At 39.1% G+C, this 12570-nt stretch overlaps 1 protein-coding gene across 4 annotated transcripts in view; it reads left to right on the top strand.

Annotated features, from left to right (window-relative positions):
* The first annotated feature begins 2579 nt into the window (after nucleotides 1-2579).
* Nucleotides 2580-12570, top strand: part of BTBD10 (BTB domain containing 10) — a 29168-nt gene continuing 19177 nt past the window's right edge. The window contains exons 1-2 of one of the 4 annotated variants that reach the window (XM_067296155.1): nucleotides 2580-2660; nucleotides 10236-10394. In XM_067296155.1, the coding sequence (XP_067152256.1) occupies nucleotides 10294-10394 (101 nt within the window). In that variant the 5' untranslated portion in view covers nucleotides 2580-2660; nucleotides 10236-10293. Of the gene's footprint in view, nucleotides 2661-10023; nucleotides 10395-12570 lie in introns of those variants that run through there. The other 3 variants (XM_067296156.1, XM_067296157.1, XM_013957942.2) reach the window with 3 other exon arrangements.

Raw genomic sequence — 12570 nt, 5'->3', positions numbered from 1 at the left:
AGAAGGCTTCTTTCCTCCCTGAAGACTGCAGTGTCCATGCACATGTGTCTTTGAAAGGCAGAAACCCTTGTTTCCTAGTCTGAGAAGGGCTTTTGGCCCGTGAAGACCTAGCCTGTGCAGATGTATACCTATTGTAAACACTTACTTGTATAATATTGTCAGTAAAAAGAAATATAATCATGTTTCTCATTCATGACTCATCATTGAAACAGCAAGCACTAATATCAGCATCCATCTTCAGGGTAAGTAAAACAGCAGCATGCTTTAAAAAACATGTAAATTAAGAAAGCCAAAATCAAGAAAACTAATAATTAAAATAGACAAATTGTAAGATCTGTAGGTAAAACCTACTGCTAGTCATTTAACTGCTGTTGATTTGGTTTTCTTAATTGCTTCTGACTTTGGCTGCTGTAAATACTGCTGCTAAGTTTTGCTCAATTACAGTTAAACAGCATGTAACATTTGATGCCTTGCCTAGTTAGTGCATTCAAACTGCTTTTGTACGGGCTGTGTTGGCACATCATTGTTCTACTGGTGGATTTCTAGAACTGTGTGATTTACCTCTGTGACTATTGGTAACAAAAGGAAAAGAGAGAGTTAATTTAATGGATTCACATGTTGCTGCATATAGTAGTAATATGGCCTTCTGGCTTTCATAGGCCATTTAGTATTGTAAAGAGACAAATCCTTGTTCCTTTACCCTCTTTCCTGCCCTCCACCACCCCTGCCTTACATAAGGTAAACGACTTGGTTTATTTAAGATTCCCTGCCTGAAGCAGTCAGATGTGCTAATGCATTGGGCAAGGCCAAAGGTGTACAGTCACTGAAACTTTAGATTAATATGTAAGTGACTCCAAATAAGGGGGATGATTGGTAAGATATGTAAGAAGTGCACAGCAGGCATAGGTTACAGAATTCCAATCTCTGGAATTTTGTAGCCAGTTTGTCAACTTTCTCCACCTGTTTGATACTATCCTTTTTAAAACAAATGACAGCAATGCATCTTCAAATCTGATGATGCCTGAACTTGGATTGTCATTCATGTTTCTGCAATGTTCCCATCCCCATCATCAATATTACTTTGCCTGTATTACTCTACTAGTTGTATTACAATTAATCACTTAAACAATAGTTAAGATGTGCATGACTGTGTCTAAAGGAGGCTTTGGCATTTATATTTGTTTGTATTCAGATATTTCCCTCTTCTTTTTTCTTTTCCTTTCCCCTTATGCTCTATCCTCTTCTCTTAGATTTCCAAGAGTAACAATCAGCTAGAAATAGTTTCAGCTTCCAGAAAAAGAACTCCCAAAACCCAGCTTGTGCAATTTAAGCACTTAAATTCAGAAGTGCAACCCATAATATTACTGTTTCCAATGTTGTTCGTGTATTTTCTGCATTGATTTTTAATCAGAACCCTGTTTGAGGTGAAGAGACTCATCAGTAGGGTATAGATTCATGTTTCCTCTTGCCTACATGCTTTCCCTGGGAGGTATGGTCCAACAGTGGCTTACAAAAGCATTTTATGAGGTTCTCACATAAAAAATCCCCATAGAAGGTGGCTGATCTCCACCGTAAGCCTGCCCCAGAATATCCACTGTGCAACAGAACTGGCTTCTCACAATGCACAAAGGGAAATAGATCAATATTCAAATGTTTGGGCACAGATTTGCTCTTTCTCTTTCTCCTTCCATACTCTCCACTAATGCCAATTTGCTTGAACGTACTTACTGTCTAGAGTTCTACAGACCTGAAAGTCAAGCTCTGCCTATATTTAATAACGATGATATAGAGAATACCTTTAGAAAAGATATAAATGTTTCCTTTTGACCTGAATACAGCTAGGGCTCAGTATCAGTCCATTCTCTCCCAAAAAGGAGTGCACAGGGCTCGGCCATTTACACAACTGCGACACTTTAGTACCTGCAATGGAAGTTGTCTGTGATGTGGGACATGTAATAGCTGTGCAGGGAGCTATGGAGCGATAGCTACATCTGCTATTATATTATATTCCCAAATAGACTGCAGATTACGTAGCCCCTATGTAATCTCGAGGGCTATACAGTCCTATAAACTACAGTGCTCGGACGAGGCTGGAGCTGAGCGCTCCAGCAGAGAAGCAGCCGTCCGGTCACCAGCCCCTCGGGGTAGCTCCTGAGGGGAAGCTGGAGCATCTTTCCTGTCCTTCCCACCTCTTTACCTCTCTGCGGCGGGAGGCGGCCGGGTGGCGCCGCTCGTCACGCCGGCGGGAGGCGCTCGCCCTCCAGCGCCTCAGGCCTGCGTCCTCGCCGCCCCGTTCGGCCGCGCACGCTGCGGGGGCGCCCGGCCGGGGCCGGGGCCGGGGCCGGGGCCGCCCGGCGGCGCGGCCTCCCGGCGGCGGCGGCCCCCTCAGGCAGGCCCGGGACGCCGCCGTCGCCGTGGCAACGGCCGCCTCGGAGCGGCGGGACAGCCCCTAGCAACGGCGTCGCCCGGCGCCGCGCCGCGCACCCGCGCGCCCCGCCCCCCTCCCCCTCAAGTCTCGTGAGATCTAGGCGCCGTCGCCTCCTCCCCCGCGCGCGGCCGCGGCTCTCGCGAGAGGCGGCGGCGGCGGCGGCGGTTGCCGGGCCTAGGTGCAGGAGCCGGTAGCGGTGGTTGGCGGTGGCTCCGGCCGCGGCGCCGCGCGGGTGAGTGCCGGGCGCGGGGCGGCAGCCGCAGCCGGCTCGTCGGGCCGCGCGGAGCCGCGCTCGGTGTCGGGGGCGGCCGCTGAGGCTCGGCGGTGGCGGCCGTGGGTGGCGGCGCGGTGCGGTGCGGTGCTGCCGGCGCGGGCGGCCCTCGCCGCCTCTGCGGGGCCGGGCGGGTGCTTTGCTGGCCCGACAGGCGTTCAGCCGTTGCAGCTCTCCGCGGGCCTCGCTTCTGCCAGCGCCGTGGCCTCAGATAAGGAATATTCCGAAGCTTTTTCGCTTTCGGAGCCTTATAGAAATATATGCTAATAGGTTCTTCATATCCCTGTGCGTTTATAATTCTGTTTCACATAGTGCGAATAGGCTGAACACTATTTAAATTATCAATTTTATTCTTAGAATGTTAACCAATGAAACCTGCTGTTCGTGTGAGGGCTGTGCAAAAACAATATTGCTGCTCAGGACTGACAGACAGCTATCATATAATTTCTGAGCAGGTTTATTTTGCATAATCCTTAAGCAATGATGTACCTACTCAAATGATTTCATAATGTGTTAAATGCCTTTATATAACTTTTTTTCCAGATAACCTTGTTTGTTTATTTTTTCAGAGAAACATCTATTCTTTGTGTGATAGTTCTCTTACAGTGTGATTATGTATTACAGTTTCCTATCATTAATAACTATTCTTAAACTCAGTTTTGTTTCTAGCTATTGCTTCTGCTCTTTTCTCCTTTTTATCCCCAAACTAAACAAATGTGTTACTCAATCTCTTTTCACTCAGAATTTGGATCCAGCTCCATCTTAGACCTTTTCCAGGTTTGTTTCTGTCACCACTTGTCAGGCTTCTCTGTCCAAAGTAGTAGACAAGCACTGTATTTTTTTTTTTTCTTGACTGTTGGCTGACTTCTACAAATTCAACTATCTGCTTAAAACCTGACTTTTCAGCAGCCCTTTGAGTGTCTTCTGTTCTCTTTGTTTTTGTTTGCTTTTTTTCTTTTTTCATGAGTCATCTTCAGTGATTCGTTTAAAAAGCCCTTATCCCTGCTGTTGCTTCAGCTTTGGAGATCCTTTCCCTGGGAAGATCCCCTTTTACTTTTCATGTTTTGCTATTGAATTAGATGATCCAGAAATAGAATTCAAGTTATCATCTTCACACTGATTCACAGTTCTTAACCTGATACTTTTGTCTGAACTAAAAATCTGTCTCTACATCATCTTATGCAGGTAACTTGAACTCCTATAGCTTGAACACAAGTACAGTCAAAAGGACATGGTTCATCTTTCTGTATAGTTAAGGAAGACTGTCTCTCTGTATTATTATTATTTTTTTTACAGATATGTTATTGTGTGTTAGTCTTTGACTAGCTCTCTTTCTTGTTAAACATCACAGATATATATATATATATATTTTTAATTAATTAATTTATTTATTTTTTTGCCACACTCGCATCTTCTGCCAAAGGGCTGTTAATATTGTGTCTTGGTTTGTGCCTCTTCTGTCTCAAAAGCTCTTCGTGGTCTATTATGTCCTGCCTGTAATCATCATTGACTTCCACCTTGTCTATGATCTTATATTGGACTGTTTTTTTAATGTCAAATTTTTCAGCACATAAAATTTGTGCTTTCACCCAGAGTGTTAGTACCAGGGAGATGGAGGATTAGAAAAGAAAATGATGCAAGGTGGCTCTCCTTAGCACTCACTGGTTTCCTTCTTCGAGCCTTCTTTTCCTTTTAGGCACCATGGCACGTGAAAATCGCTAAGCAGTTGATATGCTGATGATGATGCTTATTAATTTCATCACAAATGTCATCACCATTGGTTTTTCTGTCACTTTGTTCTAATTTGTATGCATTCCTATATCGTACACTTGAGGATGGGGCTATTTCCTCCTGTATATTTACACAGAAATCAATCTCACTATGTGCTAGTATCTTTCAGCACAACTTTCCATAACAGTGTTGCTTAAATCTTAGTTTAGAGCTGTTGCTTATCAGTAAAGGTATGTCTTTAAAATATATACACAGTTGAATACTAATTTAGAATTTGTATAAAATGTGAAAATTCATTTGGAGCTTTCTTGCTCACCGAGATGCATTGTTACTGCTGGGTACAATCAAGGGGTGGCTGCTACTTCAGCTTTTTGGACAAAAGAAAAAATCTGCTTAGTGTTCTCTTTCATGGTCTTCATCTTGTCACTGATGCTGAGTGTCATGAAGCTCTGTGTCTGTTTGCTTTCTAGTTTATGTTGGTGGGCCACAGGTGATTGGGCTAATAGTAGTGTCAAGAAATTAGGTTCTCCTCCTTTTCATCTCCCAGTGGTACCCTAGACTCTGGTTTTGTGTGGGAGAATCCACTCAATCCACTGAGCTTTTAATGAGTAGACCTAGGCTGATTAAATGCATTGAATCCTAATGCAGGGGAAAGAAAATCATCTGGCTTTTGCTTTTTAGGCTTCCTCTGTCAGATGCATGTTTTACAATCATATTCCTTTTAGGAATTGTAAAGTTAAAGCTTGCAAGGCAGTCATTGGATGTGTTATTCATACTGCCATAGAAATAAGAATATTATCAACTTCACATGATTGCTTCTACCAGTTTTTGCTTCTTCATTAAGAGAAGCTTTCATCCTGACCTACTAGCTTAATGTTAGTAGTGTATCACAATGGATGTTTCTTGGCTGTGCTTTGATAAGCGTCAGTTTGATAACATTTCAATTATGTTAATTCATAAAGCTACTTTATATGGCTATATTAGGGCTCATGTCTGCACTAGTCTGCAAGAAACACACTTGGCAGGTGTGTATTTCCACGGTATATGGTGTTTGCATTATTAGCATGTGTACTTTGAACTGTATTTCTTAATTAGTATGTAATATCAGTGTGCTTGCTTTTCCAGTAAGTATTACTTTAAGTTATTCTTGTTGTTTTTGTGTTTTAATGACTAGAGGCAGTGAACAGCAGACTGTCACTCGTGACGGGAAAGTCTGAATAATCTGAAGCTTGGAGTTTCAGAACTCTGTCATAGCTAACTGATGCCACATTTTGTCCTGCCTGGTTACTTGTCTATTGGGTCTTTCTGATTATCCTTGGTCAGCTTTACAGCGCATTTCACCGACTGAACTGGTTAGAGCAAATGAGCTTTTGGGACCTGTCCTACTTTAAAACACTCTTCTGACCAATGCTCAAATCTGGGCACCGTGTATTAATTATTGAATGTGATCTTCTGTACTGACTAGCTGGAACAGTCAGTTCTTTGTTCCACCTGATGAGCTGGTGTCCAGAAGACAACTTCTTGGGCCTCTGCCTTAAAACTTCAGGGCTTTAATCATCCTTTATAGTAAAACACCAGAGCTTTTCAGCCTCACAGGTATACTCAATAAAATCCAGTGTATTGAGTTGGCTTGAAATATATTGATATAGGTTGATACTAGCTTTACTCTTCTCCTGAAGAGCTTCCAAAGAACACTATTTTTACTTGCAGTTATTTTAAATCACAGATGAAAAATTGGCCACGCATCTCACGAAAGTATATGTCCATTTCTATACAGCATCTGATATTGTCTAACTCTTGCTCCATCTGTGCATCACTTGTGCATTGGATTTTGTCGTAGCCCAGAACTGAATATACTTTAAATGTTACTTAACATAATCTGTTCTACAGCTATCAAAAGTTAGTATATGATATGTATATCCTTTCATGAGGTCCTCAAGTAGTGGTGTAAACACATTAATTATTGTATTTTGGAATGCCATGGGTGGCTCCACCCTATAAACGATTAGCTTGCTGGACCCACAGGATGTTTCTCTACAGTTCTAATGTGTTTCAATAGTCTGCTGCTTTCATAAATTAGTGAAGATTCCAGCTTCAAGTTAATGTTGGAGGGTATTTTACCAAATCTGAAGTGTTCTAGCTGTCTGTGTCAAAAGCTTTAAAAAAGAAAGTCTGTAGTCTTTTACAGAATTGTTCCCTGTGCTAATTTTCTGGAATATCGGCTTTATGCAGAGGATTAAGAAATCCTTCTTTGCACCTGAGGAATTTCTTATTAGCTAGTTATAATGGCAATAAATTTAGCCAGTATGACAAGTGGTTTGTGTTCTACAGAGCATTTTTGGATGTGTGGGGTTTTCTTGTTTTTGTTTTTGTTTTTTTCAAATGTGCTCCCAGTGCCCTTTTATCTTTACCAGTGTTTCAGATGAAGTTCCTTGAATTCATGAAAGTCACTGAATGATATTTGGGGCCATGTCCTCTTACACTACTTTGTTTTGTTTTACCCCCAAGGTCAGAATATTCTGCAAAGAACACTCTTGTTAGTAAAAGTTACCTACGTTGCCCATGGTTCTGGATCCATGTATAGAAATCATTTCAACCACAGTTGAATCATCTTTTTTTCTGTTGCATAAGAAGGTGGAGTTGTGGAAATGTTAAAAACTAATCAGCAGTACTACTTATAAATCTTCAATTAGCAAATGCTGTGTAACCTTAATAAAGTAACTATCTTCAGTTATTTTAATGACACTTTTCTGTTATTTATTGTCTTAGGGGGTTGTTAAAACCTAGAATAAAATTGATAAATACATTTGTTTTTTATAAACAGTAGTTTAAGAACACATTCAGTTTTATCAGGGCTAATGCTCAAAAGTGCTATTGATGATGGTCAAGAAAAAAACTGGCTGTAGTACAGCAAGTTGTTTCTTAGAGATGTGTTATATGTTAAGATCCTGTTGAATGGAGAAAAGTTGTGTGTCGTCCCCCCCCCCCCCTTTGCAAGTTCATAGTGTGACACACTTGGGAATTATATTAGAAGTTTCATAAAATGTGGCTTTGGACACTTGCGAATTGTTTATCTTGTTTTCATAACTGTGCTCCAGTTGTCAATTGTGTGCTGGTTTAGTACTTCATTAATGAAACTCTGCTGTGCTTTAAGCTGGAAAAAGGGAATGCTCCTCATTTCTGTCCTTCTGTGTCATTCCTTGTTTGTAAGGACCTAAGCGTGTGGCTGCATAGCAAAGCAGATTGAGGAACTACTCCTACTTAAAGAAATCTTTTTCTTTGAAGTGTACAGAGAAACTATAGCCTCATGTTGAATTTGTAATTTTCATTAAATAAAAGATGCGGGAAGGCAGAAAGCATGAGACAATTGAAGAAAGTGACTTTAAATTGTCCTTTCAGCTGCAGTTCTCACAATACCAGCCTCTCCTACCACTCTTTCTAGTGTGAAAGCTAAAATCAAATGCTAATGTTTTTACTTTAATGACGTGAGTAAGTACTAGCTGCTGGATGACAATCTATTTAAAAGGCTTCTGTTTTGGTCAAGATATGAAAGGATGAGGTGTTCATAAATCTTTTAGTTTCTTTTTAAAGGAAGAGGGGATTTCAGGAAACAAACAAGCAAAAACGATTGAATAGGAGTGCTTGTATATATGGTGCTAAATAAGCCTGTCATGGTGGTGCTTCAGCCCTTAAGGGAGTCTTACCAGGTACCTTGCATTAGTCAAAAGCTGAGAGTTGTTAACTAGGCAGACAAGTGTAATTGCAGAACTCTAATCGTGTAGTTCCATTTGGAGAATGCTGCTCTCTGCTTTTTGTTCTACACTACACTGTTGCTACACAACTAATTTTACTGCTTGTATCTTGCTTGAGTGACTCAATCTAATGAACCCAATTTGTTTCAATTCAGGATAAACGGGCCTTTATTTTTTTGTATTACTTGTATATGAAAATGGTATGTCATGTTGCACTTAAGTTCTGGATGACTGCTGCTGAAGTAATTCACTACTGGATCTGTAAACCAACCTTCCTTCCCCTTGTCTCCTTAAAGTACTTTTTCTGTTCTGAAGTAGATTGTAGGTTTCTCCTTGTTCAGCATCTAAACACACTTGATAAATATGTGTAAAACCTATGACTTTCTAAGTTTATGTAATATCATTGCACATTGATCATGTTTTGGTAACCAGGTAATTTCCAGGTAATACAGAATGAAATACTTGTCAGGGAATTTTGCTTTTTTGCATGAGAAAGTTGAGTATTTGCTGTAGTTTTACATAGTGTGTTTTCCTCTCCTCACTTTATATGGACATATGATCTTATTAATCTTCCAATCAAAGTGTGTTTAATTATAGAAACCATAACAAAAAAATACCCCCAGACCCTGTGGTAGAGTTTGCAAGATGCTGAAAATTTAACATTATAAAACTTTAAGCAGCTGTTCAGTGTTCTGCATGTGAATGGTGCTGAAGTCAGAAGGTTAAGCAAGTATCTTGATGTTGGTCATACAAGAGCATAAGGGATTTACAGTGCACACTATAGACAATCTGTTTACAGCTATCCATTTTAGCTGCAAAAGCAAAATCGTTCTAGGAAATATTGTATAAAACCTATTTTCTTTGTTAGAATTGAATGTGAAGAAAAGCACATCTGTAACTGACAAATTTTTAAGAAGCTTGTTCTCTACCTTTCCCCTGTAATAACAGTTTGGGGTCTAAATTTAACTAAGAGTATCTGAATTTGTTAGAGTTTATCTCCATGCTGTGTGGCTAGAAGGTCTTTTTATCTGAGAAACTACCTTGTTTTAAAAACATCTGTTTAAAAACAACAGAAATCTGAATTCTTTTGATACTCCTTTTTAGTAAGTCCTGTAGAATGTAATAGAAACATGCTAACTATAAGGGGCAGGGAGAGAAAATGACATTTGCAAAATACTTACCTTTAAATTTTAGAGAAACATAGGCTTTCTTTCAGTTACTTTTACTAAATTTCCCAGATTCTAGTGTTATCAGCTGTTCACTTGCTATGGCTACCTTTCATTTTTATAACCAGGTCATTCCAAATTACACAACTATTTTGACAGACGTGTCACTTCTAGGTATAATTTAATGCCAGTTATTTAGGATTGGCTGTCTCTATTCAAAGTCACAAGTTATCTTATCTATGAATGAATTTTAGTGGGAGTTTAACTTAATGTTGGTTCCCAGGCTAAACAAGGAAAGGCTTATAATGTTATTTGCTTTTTTATGAAATACATTTGCCTATTCTGCAGAATCCAGTGGAACTGAACTGGATTCAGTGTTTCTAAGGACTGCTATTGATTCTCTTTTGGAATAAGAACTCTGATATAATTGTTTATTAATCTTAACTTTGTTTTCCTATTGGGCAGTCATTCAAATTATAAAACTGCATTAGTCTTTCTTCTACAGCTTGTCTTTTTACTTAATTCTTTGAATTAAGTTTATATATTTAAAAGAAAATTATGATGTTTGTCTTGTGTTTTATAACTAGTGACTTTTCTGTTTGGACAGAACAATTGGTCTGTGGAGTTAATTATGGCAAAATTGAAATTGTTTGCCAACATGTATAGAACTGTATTTCTTATAACAACCTTTTTTTAGCGCAGGTATCAGCGAAATGGGTAGATTATTGTGGTGTAATTTAGAAGTTGTGCTTCAGAATATCCTAGTTTCTGTAATCTTTTTTTTTTTTTAAACAAACTAACCAACAACACCTTAAATTTTGCATCTGTCTTTTTTTTTTCTTTTTGAATGGCATGATTTAAAGGTCAACACTGCTCTCTTGATGTAGGTTGTGAGTGCTGCATGTGTGCTTTTCAGAGCAGTAGTGTGAGGAAGCTTGCAGTGGAATGGCAGGACGGCCTCATCCTTATGACAGTAACTCCAGTGATCCAGAGAATTGGGATCGGAAATTGCATAATAGACCTCGTAAACTTTATAAACATTCAAGGTAGGTGCTATGTACAATCTATTGCATCTCAAAACTACAGTAAAATCCATTCTAAAGACTACTGTATCTGGTTGTGGCAAGTCCTGTCATAAATCTTATAGTTCTTGTTAAAAGGAATACTAGTTAATTGGTTTTAAAGATATTTTCTAACCTTACTTATTAGCCTTCCTAATCTGTGCTTACATTTGTTTTACAGTGGGTGGGTGGGTTTTTTGTAAATGCCTTTTGTGTATATCAAGGTACCAGTTGAGTCTCTGAATATTTTTGGAGTGGTTACCAGGAATTACTTCCTGTTAATCATTTTCTAGTCACTTGGCCTTCTCTGTTAGATAGTATACTTAAAATATATGCAACTTGTTCCTTGCATGCAAGTTTCACTCTCTAGGGCACTTTCTTTCTAAAGCTGCATGTCAGATATTGCTTTCCCCTTGCTTCCCCCACTGTGAGAATGTTTTCTAAATGCTTGATTTGAAGACATTAAGAAATTAACTAGGGTGTTTTCAGCAAACATTATTAAAAATATGATCTAAGCAAAGCAGTTGGTTACCTAGCAAATGTATGTGAGGAAGCATGTTGCTGAAAGTATGCATAAGCATCAAAGTAAGTATGTATTTTTCAAGTACTGTGGTCCTTTATAAAGGCTAAGTATAACTAAAAATATTCCTGTTAGCCAGCTAAAATTTTTACTGATTTATGTTTTCTCACCTGTAAGATGATAGAAGGAGAACCAAGCAGCACATTCAACAACAGTTTCTAAATTCAGATGTTTTTATTGTGTAGATTCGGCTAAACTGGACTCAAGTATTGCCCAAAGCTTTCTATGGATGATTAATGTTGTGGGTTTTTTCCTGTCATTAAAACTTGAATCATTGTGAGACATCTAAGAGGGCATGAAAAAAGAATGTGCTGAGAATCAAAAGGCTTGCAGGGACATCCGTGTAATTATAGGCTTATTTGTGATGTTACCTTCACAGTGAATAAGTGGTATGGTTAACATAGACTTGATGAGGGAGCTGCTACTGCTAATCAGCATAGTCTTATGGAATATAACTTTGTACAGTCAATCTTGATATTAAGATGACAGTGTCTTCTAAGTGGTCTTCTTTAGGGTCTTTGTAGTGCAGTATCAGTAAATGAACAAGATAGAAGTAATAGGACAGAGTATGCGAGCTAAGGACTGTTCACTGTCAGGGATCAAAGTGTAATTGTAAATGGGCGATTCATTGCTGAGTCTCGTTCAAGCAGTTTGTCCCTGATCCTGTGCCACCTCCCATGATTGGTGATCTGGAGGAAAATCTAGAGCTGATATTGATGTTGATGACTCCTCATGGAGTGTTAAATAATAAAAAGGACTCAATAACGTGTGATCTGAGTAGCTTATAAACTGGGTGCAAGCAATCGTGCATTTTTAATGTGACTAAACATGAAGTTATATATTTTGGAACAAAGAATGTAGGCTGTTCTTGTAGACTGCATAAACTCTATCGGTGGTAGTGTTGGCACTGTAAAGAACTCAGTGGGTAGTCAGTTGAACATGAGCGCACAGTAAAACATATGATCAAAAGGGCTAATGCAGCTATTGGATGCATGGTGAAATTATTGGAAGCCTGGTATCAGTGGTTCAGGGAAGAATTTTGATTTGAAAGGATTCTGAAAATATGTGAGTTCTTAAATACCTTGTGAGGCATGAAAAATTTAAAGGTTAAGTGATGACTTGATCAGTCTGTAAAGATCTATGCGGGAAACGGCAATATGATGATCTTTAGTCAGCAGGCAAATTTGTGACAAAATATAATAGCTGGAAGCTGAAACTAAATAAATCTCATCTAGAAAATCAGTACACATGGCTTACCATGTGAGGTTTGTGTTGCATTATCTATTTTGGGGAAATATTTAAATAAAAAGCTGTGTGGCTTTCTGAAAAAGACTATTTGATTCGGATAGGAGTTAAGTTCAGAAAGTCTGTAGCCTGTGCCTTTCAGAAAGACAGGCTGTGGTTGATCGCTTCAGAAGACATGAATTAATGGTTCACTCATGACAACATATGAAATATATGCCTTTGGAATAAGGCATGTATAAGCTAAATTAGATGAATTTCTAGCAAAATGCAATCCATGTTTCCAAAATAATGCATTTTATGGAGGAATAGTACTCAAACTAACATCTGGTGTGGGGG

This window comes from Apteryx mantelli, chromosome 4, assembly GCF_036417845.1.
Source record: "Apteryx mantelli isolate bAptMan1 chromosome 4, bAptMan1.hap1, whole genome shotgun sequence".
Taxonomy (NCBI): domain Eukaryota; kingdom Metazoa; phylum Chordata; class Aves; order Apterygiformes; family Apterygidae; genus Apteryx; species Apteryx mantelli.
The sequence above is the reverse complement of the archived record's forward strand: the minus strand, read 5'-3'. Positions and strand labels throughout refer to the sequence as shown.